Genomic DNA, 20,073 nt, shown 5'->3' on the forward strand with positions numbered 1-20,073 from the left:
CATGCTACTACATTAAAAAACACTCTCACAATTTTAACAATGGGTGAGAGCCCGTTCTGTTATCATGCCAGTGGTACAACAATCCAGCTGCTGAAAGAGGAAGAAGAAGGAGGTCAAATGATTTTAAAAAATGCTGCTTTGGGCTCTGAATAATGACAATCCTACACCAAGTGTTTCTATAATCATGTTCTTGCAATTATCATGTGCATTATATACCTTGATTGTGTCCAGGAAATCCAGCAGACTAATTGTGCAGTATGGTTTATTGAAGCTGTCATATTTACTGATCCTCTGTAGCACAGCAGCGTATGATACAAGCTGCAAAGTGAAACATAAAAAAACATTAGAAAAAGATTTCAGAGTACACATTTACATGCCTCCAATGACTAAATATGCTTACCATGGTGTCAAATATGTTGAAGTACCTCAATACATTTCCAGTACCAACATAAACTTCAACAAAAAACTTAATTTGCTTTCATCAGCACCCTTCAGCAGGATTAGGAATGATTCCCTTCCTGGTTGAGGACAGTAATTAGGCCCACAGCAAGTGCTACCAGACCCATGTTTGCATGAATCTTAACAGATTCACCACTTATGAATATGATTCACAAAAACTGTCTCCAATCCCAGACCACAAACACTGTGAATTCCTGATGATTTAAGGAGAGACAGTGTTTCAAAATACGTGTATAATGGCAGCTCACAAGCCTCAGCACAGGCGCTGCATACAGGAACAGTTTCTAAAGCACTGGTTATTAGCCTAATGGCCAGTTCTCACCTTCAGGACTATGGCCAGTGATTATCTTCCCGAGGCGAACTAATAGGTCCAAAAGCAATGATAGTTTCCAGCACTTTTATCTTTTATACATGTCTATCAGCAGCACTAAAAAAATTGCCTTCTGAAGGTAAATCATGGCCTGTCTCATAATTTTATAATTTTCTTGAGCAAACTTACTTTCTGAAACAAAATATTCTAATGGAACACGGATACAAGATCATGAACTGTACATGCATATTGAATCATACACCACGAATCCACAACCAAGCTTGGGTGTCACAAAACTAGTAAAATTTGAGCTTCTCATGATCTGTATCTTCCCTAGCATCCACGATTAAGGAAGACACTTTACAATATTCATTTGCTTTTGACCTTTGCCTCTTTAGATGTGAAAATTATATCAGTTTTAAATGAAAAGTGAAGTCTAGATAGCACAATGTTCCACATTTTGAGCACAGATAGGATAAAAGGATGTCAGTCACAATTAAAATTCACATATCCTAACTAAGTTAGTTGTTGCTGTTGTGGTCTTCAGTTCGAAGACTTGTTTGATGCGGTTCTCCATGCTACTCTACCCTAATAAATACTGCAAACTACATCTTTCTGAATCTGCTTACCGTATTCATCTCTTGGTGTCCCTCTACAATTTTTACCCCCCACCCCGCTTCCCTCCAATACTAAACTGGCAATCCCTTGATGTCTCAGAACATGTCCTATCAATTGATCTCTTCATTTGGTCAAGTTGTGCCAAAAATTTCTTGTCTCTATTCTATTTCTCATTTGTTACATGATTGCTTCATTTAATCCTCAGCATTCTTCTGTAGCACCACATTTTGAAAGCTTCTATTCTCTTTTTATCTAATCTGTTTATCGTCCATGTTTCACTTCAGCACTAGGCTACACACCACACAAATACCTTCAGAAAAGACTTCCTAAGACCTAAATTTGTATTAGATATTAATGAATTTCTCTTCTTCAGAAATGATTTTTTTGCTACTGGCAGTCTACATTTTATATCCTGCCTACTTCGGCCATCTTCAGCTATTTTGCATCCAAAAAAGCAAAACTTATCTACTAGTTTAAGTGTCTTGTTTGCTAATCTGATTCCCTTGGCAATGCCTGATTTAATTTGACCACATTCCATTATCTTTGTTTTGCTTTTGTTAATGCTCATCTTATACCTTCTTTTCAAGACACTGTCCATTCCATTCACCTGCTCTTCCGAGTCCTTTGCTATCTCTGACAGAATTACAATGTCACTGGCAAAACTCAAAGAGTTTATTTCTACTCCCTGAATTTTAATTCCTATTCCAACTTTTTTCTTTGGTTTCCTTTACTGCTTGTTCAATGTACATGTATCTGTCTTTGTGGTGTGAAATGCTGAGAAGTTCTCTGCAGATACTCATCACTCCACCATCGAACACACTGTCTTTTCTGGACTCTGAGACAAATGTTTTACGATCATGTTGACTGTACTGCTAATGTGATCAACAGGTCCTGGATGCTGCCTTCTACATCAGAAGTAGCTGGTTGGCTTAACAGTGACCAGTTTTCATTCACTGCTTGAACTGAGAGGTATATACAGATGAATATGTGGAACGGTAAGTGTAAGTCAACAACCACTTACTGCTGAGTAGTGTCTGCAAGCAGAGGAGGTGAGAATGAAAGGATAGTCATATAAAAAGACTAGGTTTGGCATACTGAAATGTGTACTACAAGGAATATCAGAGTATAACGCCTGCTAGTATTTTTTTATTTTTATTTTACAAGAAAAGTAAATGCCACATATGTAGGAGCTACAACATTCATGATTATTATGTCAGTTTTTAACATAATCATAATCACCATCTTTGTACACTTTTCTACTTCTTTTTTTTCCATCTTGAAATAAGAATATATACAGGGTGTTACAAAAAGGTACGGCCAAACTTTCAGGAGACATTCCTCACACACAAATAAAGAAAAGATGTTATGTGGACATGTGTCCGGAAACGCTTAATTTCCATGTTAGAGCTCATTTTAGTTCCGTCAGTATGTACTGTACTTCCTCGATTCACCGCCAGTTGGCCCAATTGAAGGAAGGGAATGTTGACTTCGGTGCTTGTGTTGACATGCGACTCATTGCTCTACAGTACTAGCATCAAGCACATCAGTACATAGCATCAACAGGTTAGTGTTCATCACGAATGTGGTTTTGCAGTCAGTGCAATGTTTACAAATGCGGAGTTGGCAGATGCCCATTTGATGTATGGATTAGCACGGGGCAATAGCCGTGGCATGATACGTTTGTATCGAGACGGATTTCCAGAATGAAGGTGTCCTGACAGGAAGACGTTCGAAGCAATTGATCGGCATCTTAGGGAGCACGGAACATTCCAGCCTATGACTCGCGACTGGGGAAGACCTAGAATGACGAGGACACCTGCAATGGATGAGGCAATCCTTCATGCAGTTGACGATAACCCTAATGTCAGCGTCAGAGAAGTTGCTGCTGTACAAGGTTCACCACGTCACTGTATGGAGAGTGCTACAGGAGAACCAGTTGTTTCCGTACCATATACAGCATGTGCAGGCACTATCAGCAGCTGATTAGCCTCCATGGGTATACTTCTGTGAATGGTTCATCCAACAATGTGTCAATCCTCATTTCAGTGCAAATGTTCTCCTTACGGATGAGGCTTCATTCCAACGTGATCAAGTAATAAAATTAGCTCTAACATGGAAAGTAAGCGTTTCCGGACACATGTCCACATAACATATTTTCTTTCTTTGTGTGTGAGGAATGTTTCCTGAAAGTTTGGCCGTACTTTTTTGTAACACCCTGTATATGAGGTGGTAAAAAGCATTGTCCTACTTCCTCGGCCAATGGCACACAGAATTTTTCAGTCTTCGCATCTTCAAAGTGATAACTCCAGTGGGCTTCTTTGAGTGGGTCGAAGAGGTGGAAGTCTGATGGTGCACAGTTAGGGCTTTAAAGTGTTAAAGTGGTCACGAGTGGTGAAGTGACTACTGTGTGGTCTTGCAATGCCATACAAAAGAAGAACAGCAACCATAACACTTGATGCACAAAGACACTGAAGATATGCCTTGAATTTTTTTTTCATGCATTGGATAGAGTTTATGTACTGTCTCCAAAAATTTAACAAGAATTACACACTCTGCATCTCAAAAGACTGTCACCATAACTTTCCCAGCAGAATGCACTGTTCCAAATGTTTCCCTTGTCTGTGATGTTGTGTCATGCCATTCCATTGACATCCTTCTGGACTCAGGTTACATGTAGAGAAAAAGGAGGCAAGGGTACACCAGCAATGATGAAAAAAGCCCACAGTCTTCCTGGCACATTTAATATAAACCATTACTGTCCACCCCACTGCTCGCTAAGATCCTTAACAGGGAAGAATATGAAAATGGTTTGCGGTTGGCGCCAACATCACAGTCAGTCCTGAAACTTGAGCTGTAACTGGCTGCTTCAAGGTCACTCTTAGAAGTGTTATCATTGAGAGGACTGAACTTTATTTACACGGTTTCACACACAGTATACATATACACCTCCACCTACATCTATATTTTGCAAAGTGGGTGGCAGAGGGTAATTCCAGCTGTACCAGAACATTAAGGTTTCTTGCCATTTCATTTGCATATGAAATGCAGGAAAAAATGACTTATTAACTGCCTCAGAGTACGCTGTAATTAAAACTTTTATCTATTCTGAATTTGGAACACTGTGACTGTCTTGTTAAAGGTTTCAGGAATTACTGCAACAAATTGCTGTTTTTTCTTCAATTTTTATTTATTCATGACCGGTTTCAAATTGCCTGGCGATTCATCATCATATGGTACAATTTAGTTTGGAGTATTGTGGGGATCGTGCATTGATTTTATTCTTGTGGCAGGCACTGCTCTGGAAAAAATAATGTATTCTTTCCAGTATCGTTAAATGTCAAATGAAACGGGCACTTTTCCACCGATGGCGACTCCCTCATACTTTACAAAATATAATCAAACCACACTCTTTGGTTTGTTTATATTTTGTAAAGCATGTGGGAGTTGCCATCAGTGGAAAAGGTACAGATGTTTCATCAAGCGAGCAGTTCTATATGACTGTTAAGTACAGAGCTATTATATCGGCATACTCTGAAAGGAATCTAGTTTGTGTACAATCTGGACCAGAGGACTTGCCTTTGTTAAATGAGTTAAGATGCTTTGCAAAACCAAGGATATCTATTTCTAAGTTACTCATGTTGACAACAGTTCCATGATTCAAATTGTGGAATATTTACATCGCCTTTGTTGGCAAAAGAATTTTGAAAATCTATATTTGTAACTTCACTTTAGTGGAACTACCATCAGTAACATTACCACTGCTAATGCGCAGTGAAGGTGTCAACTGTGCCTTGCCGCTATTGTACTTCGCATACGACCAAAATCTATTTGGATATTCTGACATATTTTACGACAGAATTTTGTTGTGGAAATTATAAAAAGCATCTTGCATTGAAGATTATGCTAACTTTTGAGCTCCTGTAAAATTTTGCCAAGCTTGGGGATTTTGCATTCTTTTAAATTTGGTATGTTTCTTTTTTCATTGCTTATACAACAGTGTTCTGACCTGTTTTGTGTACCTTAGAGGGTCAGTATTATTTCTTTTTAATTAATTTGGTCTAAATCTCTCCAATGCTGTTGATACTATTTCTCTGAATTTAAGCCAAATCTGGTCTATACTTTAATAGTTAGTTTGGAAGAAATGGACGCTGTCTCTTAGGAAGGCACCAAGCAAATTTTTATCTGCTTTTTTTTTTTTTTAAATATACATATTTTGTGTTTATTTTTGGTGGGATTGGATGTTACAGTATTCACTTTCACAACAGTGATCTTGTGGTCGCCAAACCCTGTCTCTGTCATAATGTTCTCTGTTTGCTTGTGATTATTTGTTGCTAAGAGACTGAATATGTTTTTGAAATCATTTACACTTCAAGTGGGTTCCTGAACTAATTGTCCAAAATAATTTTTGGAGAAAGCATTTAGTATGATTTTGGATGGTATAATATACCTACCACCAACTTTAAATGTATTTTCAACAAGATACCAAGGGTAGATTGAATTCACCACCAAAGATGATTGTATGAGTTGGGTACCTATTTGAAATGTGACTCAGGTTTTCTTTGAATGGTTCAGCAAGTGTATCATCTTGAATCAGGAGGTAAGTAAAAGGAACCAATTATTAATTTATTTCAGTTGTCAAATATAATTCCTACCAATCCATAGTAACTCATACGAACTATCTACTTCTAACAGCAACAAACTTGCCACCATCAACTGTAACATTACCTATCCTTTCTGAACATGGCTACATCCTTTGTAAAAAATTTTGGATTACATTATCTCCAGGTTTTAGTACCTATAAAGATTGTACTTCAGTGCTTTCTATTAGCACCTGGAGCTCTGGTTCTTTCTAAACACAGCTACGACAATATCTATGGTTTCTAGGTCACCCCTTGTTCAGTGTCTGACCTTCTCTCTTTAAAACAGGTACCCTTTTTTTTCTTTCCTGGGACCCTCTAATCTAGAAAACTGTCCAGTTCATTCAACACAGCCCCCATTACCTGTGCAGTCACATCCTGTGTATAGTGGACTCCTGACCTATTACATGGGACCCAATATCCCACCATCCAACCACAAGCTGAAGAATCTGCAGCCTACACAGTCACACAAGCGTCTGAACCTCTGATTTAGGCCCTCCACCCTGCTCTGTACCAAAGATCAACAATTGGTCCTGTTTGCCTTTACCTTACAAGCAAGGTTAGCGGTCTTCACCACTTCAGCTAGCCACCCAAAACCAGAGAGAATTTCTTCCAATCTAAAGTAGCAAACATCATTATGAGGCACCACCTGCAGCAGGCTGCATCTAATGCTCTTCAAGGCATTTAGAAGGACACATTCTACATCCTGGATGACGCTTCCATTATGCACAGAGTGCACATTGGATTCCTTGAACTCCTTGGCAGCCATTGTCCCTATGGGGGTCCATTATGTGCCTAGCACTGGAGCTCGTATCTACCAATAATCCCACCCTCTGTGACTGCCCGAGTCTTGTAGGCTGAGAGGCTTCCTCTATACTATTCTGCTTCAATAGTATTTAAAATAAACTGGAAAAGATGTTGTGACATTCACAATTTTCTGAAAAAGCACTCTGGATTATTTTTGACAACTTATTATAACTGATGGAAGTATGTGCAGAGTGGACAGTCTGGATTCAAAGGGTGCACCCATACCTCTTTTGCTTTCTCCTTTTCAATAACCACATTTTTAGCATGAATGAACTACTACTATTGTCTTCAGATGATGCCGAGAATATCATTTTTGCCTCATACACTGCAAGTAATCCATTTAACTCACAATGAGAACAGCTGCAACCAGACGAGAAGTGAGATGCCTGCTCAACCAATGAGCAGTATTATGTCAAGTGGCGAGGCTGCAGTGTTAAGGTAACAAAGTTCCCAATGAACAATGAGATGCAATGTACCAGCACTGAGCAGCGAGGTGCCAGAAGTGTGGCTGCAGTATAAAAGTATCCCAAGTCTTGTCTCTAGTCAAAGTTTTCACCTAAAACTCATACCCCTCCATAGTGAAGTACCACAGCTGATTGTATTCAATTGTTTTCCTTTGTTCTTTATTCTGGTTGGTAAATTTTGCCAGCCAGCATACAGATATGTTAGAGTAGCCCAGTTCTTCAATAATAGTCATCACACTGCCTTTACTGAAGGATAATTGGTGACGCAACTCAGCTCTCGTTATCCAGTGGCTGTCACACGTGATTTGATTAACATGCTGGATGTCATGTGATGGTACAAGTTGCTGGCTGCCCGCTCAGCATTACGTCAGCCAACTGTGTGTGCCATTCAGCTTCTCTACAGCGACAAACCCATTGGCTAACAGTGCTGATGTCCACCATACCAACTCCATACAACTTCTTCAGCATTTCACAAACGTGTTTGGATGTTTCACATTCTGCAGAAAGGAATTCAATCACAGATCATCATCTTATCCATATACCAAAGTGACCAGTTTCTAAATTGGTACAGTATTGCAATCTGTTGATGTAAAATTTGGAGTGAACTGTACAAAGTTAGCAGAACTGTACCAAATTCATGGTTACTACCTTCCCAACTTAATGAAAGAGGGAAAAAAATAAAAGGCGTTACTTCCTGACTGGCTCTTGAACTACTCATGTTATGAGACATCAGCCATGTCACAAAATTAGGCTTTCAACAACTGAATGCCTGGGCAGCTGCATATAGCATTCTACGATGCAATGTACACACCTACTGTTCACCACAGAAATGATAATGTATGTGAAATGAGATTAGACTGAGCCTCTAGGTTAAAGGTTCCTTGCAGCTGGTACACAGAGAGAACATGTTTATTTCTAATCTATGTAAAGCAAATACAGGATACAGGAGTTCCATTATAGTTAACTGTTAAAAAAACCAATAGAATTAATTTCTGAAACTTTTTCTGAAACCTATATTCTACTAATATCATTCCTTTTATCCCACACATCTTACTATTCAATTTGATTAATAAACAAATAATGTACATATAGCAACTGGAGCAGTCTCCTTTCATGAATGTTCACTAGCACTGTTTTAGACACAATGCATTAAGATTTCTACAAATCCTATTCAGCTAAGAATATTAGGTAATTGTATTAATTTGTTGTGCAGATTATGTACATACATATAGTCTGTGTTACCTGAGAGCTTAGGGAGTGTTTAAGGTATGAAAGCACCAGCTGGTTTGGTCCTGGCCCCACAAGAGCCTGCTGTAGAATACAGTCTGCAAGGTTATAAACATCACCACTTACACCACGAGGGAGAATCTGAAAGAAAAATGAAATATTTTTATTTTAAATTGTAATATACTGAGCAAAGCAATTTAGTGCAAATTAATTTACTTCCAGATATCAACTGGAAGCCCACATTCTTTTTTGGCCTTCATAATGATATAAAAATCTGAACCACCATTACAACCATACTTTCAACAAATCCATACTCTATTAGACTAATTCAACAGACTGCAAACAGAGGCCACGAAAAGCAAGTAAATTTGAAGAAGAAGGGAAAAAATCTGACATGGAAAGAATGAGGCCCAGACAATAGTTGACATGATAGATTGCTCTCTACATCAGATAGTTGTTCACAGTTTGGCTCAGTAAAGGCCAAATTTTGGATTGATACAATATAGATACATCATAAGTAAGCAAATAATAAATGTCATCATAATTTTAACACTATTCGCAGCTCTCTATGATTGCCTACATTATTTAATTTATGGGTATATCATTTCAGAAGGACATTCTTAATGTTATGTCATTAGTTAGTGTATTGTTTGTAGATTTGGGATCACTATCAAGTTGGATTAAACAAGGAGACAGAAAAGATGCAAAGAAAAGTTGCAAGATTTGACACAGGTTAGGGTAGTCTGTGTGAGTGTGTTACTGAAACGCCCAACAAACTGCAGCATAAAACATTGCAAGATTAGAAAGATTTTGTGTGTCACAGACAGCCTTACTCAAAAAATTTCAAGAGCCCACATTAAAACCAAATCAAGAAAGAAGCTATTTTCTCTTACATACATCTCCTGTAATGATCATGACATTAAAAGTAGAGCACTTTGGGCTAATACTGATAGATATTGATGCTTTCTTCCCAGGGACAATCAGTGAATTGAATTGCAACGGAAGAAAATGATACTGTTACATTATGTAGTCTGCATCTCAGACTGTACGTTGTCTTGCAAAGTACAGATGTACATGTAAAATGTTCATAACTCTGTTCTTATTACAAATTCAACTCATGTGAGTTGCTGACATGGATAAAAAAAATGAATCTGACAGACATTAAATTTACAGGGATTCACAGCCACAAGAGCAAAAAGTTCCACCATATATTGAATTTAAAAGAATGAAAATCATGGTTAGTCTCACAGCTTCTACCAAAGGCACTACACTCAAGAATTCTTATTTCCTTCAGCACCTTGTAACAAAAAATCCATTCAGTTGTTCTCCTTATCTCCTCTAGCAACATAGACCAGGTCATTGCTGTGGTGACGGTGCTCACACACACCACAATCGATAATCCATGCAAAACATTCATAGCACAGCAGCAGTACGGGTTGATAGCACAAACTATGGCAAAGCCTGCCAGGGGCTGCAGCTATCAATCCGTGGGCATCGCATGTGTGGATGGTGATTAGTTGATGGCTCGTTAAATAGCAGAGCACTGAGTTGTGGAGGATCATTCTCTTCAGAGTGACAAATCATGTACAGTCTCCAGTTACCGCTGAGCCTACAAGATGCAGTGTTCATTAGTTGTCCCCAAGATTTAGGGCACTGTAGGCATCACAGGCCAGCTCTGGACTCTTCATAGGCAACATTCACAGGCCCAGTGATAAGACTTTAATATTTTACAGGACTTGTAATAATTTCAAATATCTAATTGTGCTGGACATTTCACTTGAAGAAGCATCATTTAAGTTGAGTATTTATTCACATTTAATAAATATCATTTTATTACTAATTACTGGGAATCTTTCTGATTGAAGATAGCCTAAGCCGTCGTCCTGCATTCCCAACAATCACCCCCATAAGACTCTCATCCAAGGGTTTACCATCCATCCATAGGAAGAACTAGTGCCCATCTTGGGTCAAAGAACTTTCAAGGAGATACATTTAACAGACAGTAATGAACAAGACATCAGCATAATGAAGACCAATTGCCACATCAACATCCAATTTAAGCCAGAAGTAAGTCGGCAGTTCACATCATGGCTACCTCTGCAGAACTTTTGGGACTATGTCCCCACAAATTTTGCCAGTCATTTTCCACATCACAATTGTCTCACTGTTGAAGATGTTCTACCATGTTTCTCCCTAAATATTTTCTGCATGACACCCATCAATAAGAAACTCCCAGCTGAGATACTAAACTGGACAAACCAAGAACAGTACATCATCTCCTCTTCACAAACAAGCAACAGCTACTTCACTATTGTGACATCTTTTGCAACGGCATGACGCAATACATATCTGCAGAAGAAGCAACAGACCATGTGCACACTCAAAAGTGTCCGCAAGCCCCAGAGCATAATAACTGGGGAAAAGAGGAAGGAAGATTAGGGTTTAACGCCCCATCAACATCGAGGTCATTAGAGACAGAGTAAAAGTTCAGATAGTTTCATTGAAGAGGAAGTAAATCGGCCATGCCATTTCACAGGATGATGATGAAAATATTTTGTGGGTGCAAGACAGCAAGGTCTTTAGAGCCCACTTGAAAATGTAATGAGATGGTGGAGAGGAAGATCATAAAAGTACTTAAATCATAACTGCAAATAAAAACGTAAAAGAAAGCCTGAAAACTTGGTCACATACAAAACAATGAAAATTATGTTGGCTGACCTAATACACAATAACAAGGAGAAAAATCTGTGGAAAGCATTATAAGAATACAGGATATACATGCAGCTGGCTGATCATTGGAATAAAAGTGGAAGAGCCAGCCACTCTGCAACACGCTAAAACCTTAGACCAGAGTCCACATACATAAAAAAAAAGTAAATGCTTGACCACACTAATCTTGTCGTCAGATAAAATAGAGGACAGATCTCCATCTAAATCTGCTTCTGTCCACTTGTCACAAAACAAAATCCACTCAGTTAGAATGTGGAGTACACTGAAAAGCACATCACAGGCATTACAAACAGTTGGGGGGGGGGGGGGGCTTCTCGCTGAAATAAAAAGCCATGTAGCCATGTGTTAGGGGGAAGTGCCCAATTCAGAGGCTGGTCAGGGCCACCTCATTTCACGGGAGCAAATGGCATGAGGATATCCATGGCTGGACAGCTGGCTTCACTAACTGCAGCTTATTGTCAATCACTGCCAGCCACTCCTCCTCCCACAACTATATGGATCTGTGATGCATCAGTGAAATGAGAGCCTGCAGGGGAATGGTGCTCCTGTAACATTATGTTCCATGTGGGCCTCTTTGAAATACCCACATGCCCTGGTATCCGACAGAATGACACCTGCTTCCCCTGCCACTGTGGGAAGTACAGTTAGTTGTGTACAATTTGGGCCAATTTCCATGCTGGGTACATGCAGGGTACTAAGGGTTTCAGAGCAGATGAGAAAGTGTTCAAGGGAAAAAAGAAAAGATTGGAATGTAGAACTGAGAGTGCAGTCTTTCTTAAAATTTGTCATATCTACAATAAATCAGGGTTTCTGTTGGAGCGAAGTTGGAGATCTGCTCCAAACTTGGTGCAAAATGTTAAAACCAGCCACACTCATCTCTGAAAGGCAATCCTTGATGTGAATTCCACAAATCCTAGTTTCTCAATGCCTTCCCATTGGTGGCCAAGCAATGATATGGTATGCAGAGTGTATAGCATGGATGGTGTTTTGTAGCCATGTCACATCAGGAGGAGATGTCCACTGACGTGAAATGTGGCTCACCAGCCTCAACACAAAGGCTCAGTATGGTGCTGGTTCAAAAAGCCCTGGGGGCCACCCTAAGTCCTTCATGGTCCACCACATCCAACATCTTTAAATAAGACAGTATTGCAGATCTGTACACTGTGCACGCATAAACAAGCTGAGACAGCTCAAAGGCACCATAAAACCAGAGCAGACATGTCAGATCTGCTTCCCTTGAATTGTGGCTAAGACATTTTAAAATATTAAGTGCTTTCAGGGAGCATCTTTCCAGATCCCTGAGGTGTGGCAAACATATAAGTTTCGAGCGAAGTGCAAGGCCCAGAAACCTCACTGAGTCTTTAAAATTAAGAACAAGTGTCCACCATCTGCAACTCAGGAATGCTTAAAACTGAACAGGAATGATTAAACAAGAATGCACTCAGACTTTTTATTTGAGAATTTAAAAACCTCTTCTCTGTCCATTCATCCAACCAACGAAGAATCAGTTGTATCTGATGAGTTGTCGTTGCAAGGCTCCAAGAGAAGCAAAAGACAGAGAAATGTCAACAAACAAATAACAGTCGAAGGGACATGCAACAATGGATGTGATACTACTAATAGCTATGGCAAAGACACTCACACTTAAAACACTACCTTGAGGACACCATTCTCCTGCTCACAGTGGTCAGAGAGGAAGTCACCAATTCAATACCTAAAATAGCAATGTGAGAGGAAGGACCATATATAGATGGGAAGATTTCTTTGAAAACCCCATTCAAGGAGCTGCCTGAGGATAATATGCTGCTGACTAATACAGTAGGCCTTCTTGATGTTAAAAAAACATACCCAGGAAGTGATGCTGGCACAGGAAACCTGTTGTATAGCTGCTTCAATGAGGGCCAGGTTATCAAAAGTGGAGCAGTCAGGATTCTAAGATCCAGACAAGGCAGTGGTTGGCCATCAGCTCCAAGGTCTTTCCCATACAATTAGTACGAGCAACACTATGATAACTGCTCAGATATGTTTGGTCCTTTCGAGGTTTTAAAAGTGTAATTAAAATGGCCTCTCGCCATGAGTCGGGAAAGTGACCTGACACCTAAATGAGGTAAACAAGGGCAAGGAGGATTTCTTCGCTACATCCTGCGAGGTGCTGTAGCATACTATAATAGACGCTATTGAAGCCAGGTGATGTGTCATGAGTGGCAGCAAATGCAGAATCCCACTCCCATATGGAGAAGATGTATTCTTCATCACTGGTGGAACTAAAGTGCCAACTGCCCCTCTCAGCGGCCCCTCTGTAGTGTCGGGAAGCTGGCCTATGAATGGCAGTCATGGTAACTGTGGCAAAATAGGCCACCATAATCTGAACAATGTTTTGTGGAGTGGTCTAGAGACTACCATTCCCCTTTACAGCACTGGACATCTCTCAGAAATCATCCTGATGGCCTCTCATACAACTATGCTTTTGGTGGAATGGTTAACTGCAGCTAGGAACTGTTTCCACAATCTCTTCCTGCTCTCCCTAATAAATTGGTGACATTTTGCTGCCACTATCCAAAAGCTGTGAGCGTCTCTCCAGTTGGCCAGCACTTGAACCTATGCAGATTTAGTTTTACTAACATCCACTGAGTTAATTGCAGGTCTTCACATACAACCATATTGATTTCTAACTGCACTGAGCTCACTGCAGCTCATCAATATTAAAAGGGTGTATTGTGAAATTTTTAAATAAATACTTCAAGCCTAAACCTCATGGGTTTATTCCTTCTACTGCATGCCTTGTATTCATTATCTTGTAATTCTAGATTCTCTGGACTTTGCCAAGAACTGGATAATGTCATCCATTCCAAAACTGGGTCATGACATTTTCGGAGGATAAAAGAAAACAAAAAACTGATGACATAGATAAAGACAAAGTTTCAACTGCAGTGTTAAAGCCGAGTTCTAACAGTGGGGATACAGATAGAGGAGAAATCTAACCTCACCCAGAAGGAAAAGGTAATGTGGGAAGAACGAGGCCCAACTCTCTCAACCAGTGCCACCAATATATCTATGCAATATAATTCATATTCTCCATCTACCATCACTGAGGGTAGTCAGCTTTCTTTTCCAAGAAATAGTAGTGCCAGTGGATGATAAAATAAGAATATTCATTGAAATAAAACTTGGGATTCAACAGTGTAGTTAACACTTTATTTAGTAGCTGACAAGACCAAAAGTGGATGGGTACTGTAAACTCTGAACTTAAAAGAAATTAAGCATTTACAGTTGTCTGGCCCTGGTAGCTGAGTGGTCAGCATGACAGAATGTCAATCCTAAGGGCTCGGGTTCAATTCCCGGCTGGGTCGGAGATTTTCTCCACTTAGGGACTGGGTGCTGTGTTGTTCTAATCATCATCATTTCATTTCCACTGACACGTAAGTCGCCGAAGTGCCATCAAATCAAAAGCCTTACATCCAGCGAACAGTCTACCCAACAGGAAGCCCTAGTCACACGACACTTACATTTTTAACATTTACAGTTTATCATTATCACCGTCAAACTTTAACTACAATATAGCTTCAGCTATAATTTACATCTCTACTCTGCAGCAAAACCACTGTGAAGTGGGAATTACTTAAGTGTCCGATTCCACCCGCCTGCTTTGACCAATGACATCACCAATATGATGGAAACAACCATTCACAACAACCCCATTGTGGCGCCTATGATATCATTACAAAAACATGACAACAACAATGAAAATAAATTAAAAACCCAACACACACATCTTCCTCCAAAAATATAATCACATTAACAAGAGCAGCGTGGGACATGGAATTTTTGGGTGGGGGCAAACTAAATATAAACACACACCACCATCCCAATACATACAAAACGACAACACGGCTCGACAAAACAAAATTCCCAAATTCTACTACACTCACAATATCCTCCGGAATCAGTCACTTCCCTTCACCTACATAGCTCAACCGCAATTGTTGATACCGCAATATAAAACCCCAGAAACTCCAAAAATAACACCACCATCACAACTATCAATACCACAAAACCAACACCTAAACAAACAAACTTGGAATCAAACCTTCACCCTCCCCAAAAATCAAAGATCCATCAACAAATAAATACAAAAAAAATAAACAAATGTCAATCATAAACTACACCTCAAAAACAACTGCAACAAAACAGATCCTCCACAACATAATCATAAAACAACCACCACCCCCCACCCACCTACATCCACGAACATAACCAACAACTCCCCCCCCCCCCCCATCCCCCCCACCCGCCCGAGCCGCAGTCCCCCTACACATCCTTAACCAACCACCTTTGGCCTATACATTTTACTAATAGCCCTTAAAAAAAATGCGAACAGTGCAATAGGCCCCAGGGACACTCTTCCACCAACAATACTCATCCAAATGACACTGAGGGTTAGAAGAGCGCCTCTTCCCCCTCCCAATAACTGACTCAACTGTCCCCCAAAACCCCTCTATCATATTTGTGCATGCCCCAGTCTCATAATTCTTGAATTCTAAACTATGGTTAGCAACTAAATGATCATACCCCCTCTGGCCCAACCCCCTATAAGATGAAAAAGCATCAGAAACTATTGTACTACCCTCCTCTATATACTCCTCAATTAATCCCACCAATTCCCTCTTTGTACATCTCTCCAAAACCCTAAAAACACACTTTGAATAACCACCCCCCACCCATAAACCAACCAGAGACTTACCCCTCCCATACTTCTTTCCAAACTGCGACTCGTCAACCTACACCATGACCCCAGGCCCACCCAACTTACCCCTGTACTTAATATATTCAGAACAAACTTCCCTACAATACGAAAACCAGTCAAAAACAGTCCTCTCACTCACACCAGTGTCATGTGCACAAAAATTATGAGAGGATCTATAACAAAAATAATACGACATCAAAACTCTCTCTCTCTCTTGCCTAAACTAGACCTTTCAAACCAGGCACCACGCCTTATGTAGCCCCAAAGGTTGTCCCTTCGGCAGCGCCACATGTAGCAGTCCCTGGTACGAGACGCCGGAACTTTAGCCAACCGCATCTTCTGCCGAAACATGCTGCATTTCATGATCTCAGCCAGCAGCCGAATAACTGCAAGAATTTAATGAGGAAGAGCATATCATCCCCCATTTCAGCCAGCAACCAAGCACTATTGTATTTATCAGTCATATCCATACCTAACAAAAGCAGCCACAAATTAAATTAAACAACTTACCACGCGACATACAGCAAACAACACTACAATAACTTAAACACAATGGAAACATAATTCTTAACTCAATGAAACCAATTTCTGTAGAAGAATTTGTATTAAAGAACAGTCGTAACCGACAACTGAACAGTTCAAGCAGCGATACAAAAATGAACCCAATACACCACACAACACGCAAACCATAAACATACCACCAGAGGACACCACCGACCACAAAAAAACGACATCTACAAACACAACACACTCATAAACCAAACTCCGCGCCGTCTTGTCGTCACACACCACAACACCCTTACGTCACGGGTCAAAGCCGACGGTTGGGACTGGACACCTCCATTGATCCGTGAAGTGCACAGCAGGAGGTAATTCCGATTTACCAACTTGTTAGGATTCCTTCTGGCATTCACGTATGGAGTGCAGGAAGAATGACTACTTGGACTTCTCTCTCCTCTGTGGGCACTGTAATTAGGCTAATATTCTCTTCACAATCTCTATGGCAGCGGTATATAGGGAGATCACCACATTCCCAAATTTCTTGATTAATTACGGTTCTTGAAACTTTGCTAGTAGGCTTTCATGGAAAGTTTGTATTAATCGTTAAGAGTCTGCCAGTCCAGGTTTTTCAGCATCTCTACGGGCCAAACAAGCCTGTGACCTTTTGTGCTGTCCTGCAAGTACACACACACACACACACACACACACACACACACCCATGAGCAACATTCCAGGAAAAGTCACGAGTGTTTTGTAAGCAGTCTCCTTTGTAGACCCACTGAATTTCCCCAGTAGTCTATGAATGAACAGAAGTTTTCCACTTGCTTTACCTACGACAACTTATATGATCGTTCCAGTTCATATCCTCACAAATTGTTACAACCAGGTATTTGTATGGTATCATAGTAGCCTATGTTTTTTGTACTTTGCGAAGAGCACACTTTTACATATCTGAACATTAAAAGTAAGTTGCCAGTCTTTATACTACTTTGAAATCTTATCAAGAACTGACTGAGTACTTCTGCAGTTTTAATCAGGCAGTACTAGACTGAAAAGTTGGTGGTTATCATTAACATTTTATGCCAGGTCATGACACACATGAATACCTAGAACCCCAACATACTTCCCTGAGGCACACCAGAAGTTATTTCTACATAGTTTGATGATTGGGCAAGATAAGATGCTGCATCCTCCCTACAAATATATCCACAATCTAGTCACAAATTTCATTTTACAACCAATATGACCATCCTTTCATTAATAAGTGTTGGCATAGTATGTGTCAAATAGTTTTTGGGAATCAATATTTCTGGCACTTTACTCTTGATATAGATGAATGTGGCCTGTGCTTTCTTGCAATTCTAGGCACAGTTTTTTGGTTGATGGATCTATGGACATTATGATTAAAAAAGAGGATTACTCAAATTCCATGCAGAATCTGGCAGGGATTCCATCTAACCTAGAGCTTTACTCAGTTTTAGGAACTTCAGCTGTTTATCAATGACACTCACACTGAGGTGATGTGAAAACTAAATTATCACAATACTCCTAAATTTCCCTGTGTTAAAGGAACATTTAAACATGGAGTTCAGAATTTCTGATTTTACTCAATTTCAGAATGCTCCTGTGTCAGCCCCCCCCCCCCCCCCCCAATGAACCATGGACCCTGCCGTTGGTGTGGAGGCTTGTGAGCCTCAGCGATACAGATAGCCGTACAGTAGGTGCAACCACAACGGAGGGGTATCTGTTGAGAGGCCAGACAAACATGTGGTTCCTGAAGAGGGGCAGCAGCCTTTTCAGTAGTTGCAGGGGCAACAGTCTGGATGATTGACTGATCTGGCCTTGTAACACTAACCAAAACGGCCTTGCTGTGCTGGTACTGCAAACGGCTGAAAGCAAGGGGAAACTACAGCCGTAATTTTTCCCGAGGGCATGCAGCTTTACTATATGGTTAAATGATGATGGCGTCCTCTTGGGTAAAATATTCTGGAGGTAAAACAGTCCCCCATTCGGATCTCTGGGTGGGGACTACTCTGAAGGATGTCGTTATCAGGAGAAAGAAAACTGGCATTCTACGGATCAGCGTGGAATGTCAGATCCCTTAATCGGGCAGGTAGGTTAGAAAATTTAAAAAGGGAAATGGATAGGTTAAAGTTAGATATAGTGGGAATTAGTGAAGTTCGGTGGCAGGAGGAACAAGACTTTTGGTCAGGCGAATACAGGGTTATAAATACAAAATCAAATAGGGGTAATGCAGGAGTAGGTTTAATAATGAATAAAAAAAATAGGAGTGCGGGTAAGCTACTACAAACAGCATAGTGAACGCATTATTGTGGCCAAGATAGACACGAAGCCCACACCTACCACAGTAGTACAAGTTTATATGCCAACTAGCTCTGCAGATGACGAAGAAATTGAAGAAATGTATGATGAAATAAAAGAAATTATTCAGATAGTGAAGGGAGACAAAAATTTAATAGTCATGGGTGACTGGAATTCGGTAGTAGGAAAAGGGAGAGAAGGAAACGTAGTGGGTGAATATGGATTGGGGGGAAGAAATGAAAGAGGAAGCCGCCTGGTAGAATTTTGCACAGAGCACAACTTGATCATAGCTAACACTTGGTTCAAGAATCATAAAAGAAGGTTGTATACATGGAAGAAGTCTGGAGATACTGACAGGTTTCACATAGATTATATAATGGTAAGACAGAGATTTAGGAACCAGGTTTTAAATTGTAAGGCATTTCCAGGGGCAGATGTGGACTCTGACCACAATCTATTGGTTATTAACTGTAGATTAAAACTGAAGAAACTGCAAAAAGGTGGGAATTTAAGGAGATGGGACATGGATAGACTGACTAAACCAGAGGTTGTGCGGTGTTTCAGGGAGAGCATAAGGGAACGATTGACAGGAATGGAGGAAAGAAATACAGTAGAAGAAGGATGGGTAGCTTTGAGGGATGAAGTAGTGAAGGCAGCAGAGGATCAAGTAGGTAAAAAGATGAGGGCTGCTAGAAATCCTTGGGTAACAGAAGAAATATTGAATTTAATTGGTGAAAGGAGAAAATATAAAAATGCAGTAAATGAAGCAGGCAAAAGGGAATACAAATGTCTCAAAAATGAGATTGACAGAAAGTGCAAAATGGCTAAGCAGGGATGGCTAGAGGACAAATGTAAGGATGTAGAGGCTGATCTCACTAAGGGTAAGATAGATACTGCCTACAGGAAAATTAAAGAGACCTTTGGAGATAAGAGAACTACTTGTATGAACATCAAGAGCTCAGATGGAAACCCAGTTCTAAGCAAAGAAAGGAAAGCAGAAAGGTGGAAGGAGTATATAGAGGGTCTACACAAGGACAATGTAATTGAGGACAATATTATGGAAATGGAAGAGGATGTAGATGAAGATGAAATGGGAGATATGATACTGCGTGAATAGTTTGACAGAGCACTGAAAGACCTGAGCCGAAACAAGGCCCCGGGAGTAGACAACATACCATTAGAACTACTGACAGCCTTGGGAGAGCCAGTCCTGACAAAACTCTACCATCTGGTGAGCAAGATGTATGAGACAGG

At 40.2% G+C, this 20,073-nt stretch overlaps 1 protein-coding gene across 1 annotated transcript in view; it reads right to left on the reverse strand.

The window, feature by feature from the left end:
- The window catches only part of LOC126187348 (mediator of RNA polymerase II transcription subunit 24), a 171,154-nt gene that overhangs the window by 143,298 nt on the left and 7,783 nt on the right, over positions 1-20,073 (reverse strand). The window contains exons 2-3 of the mRNA XM_049928372.1: positions 8,538-8,663; positions 217-318 (exon numbers count right to left, since the gene is read on the reverse strand). Coding sequence (XP_049784329.1) covers positions 217-318; positions 8,538-8,663 — 228 coding nt within the window. The remainder of the gene's footprint in view (positions 1-216; positions 319-8,537; positions 8,664-20,073) is intronic.

The sequence above is a fragment of the Schistocerca cancellata genome, chromosome 5, assembly GCF_023864275.1.
Source record: "Schistocerca cancellata isolate TAMUIC-IGC-003103 chromosome 5, iqSchCanc2.1, whole genome shotgun sequence".
Lineage (NCBI taxonomy): Eukaryota > Metazoa > Arthropoda > Insecta > Orthoptera > Acrididae > Schistocerca > Schistocerca cancellata.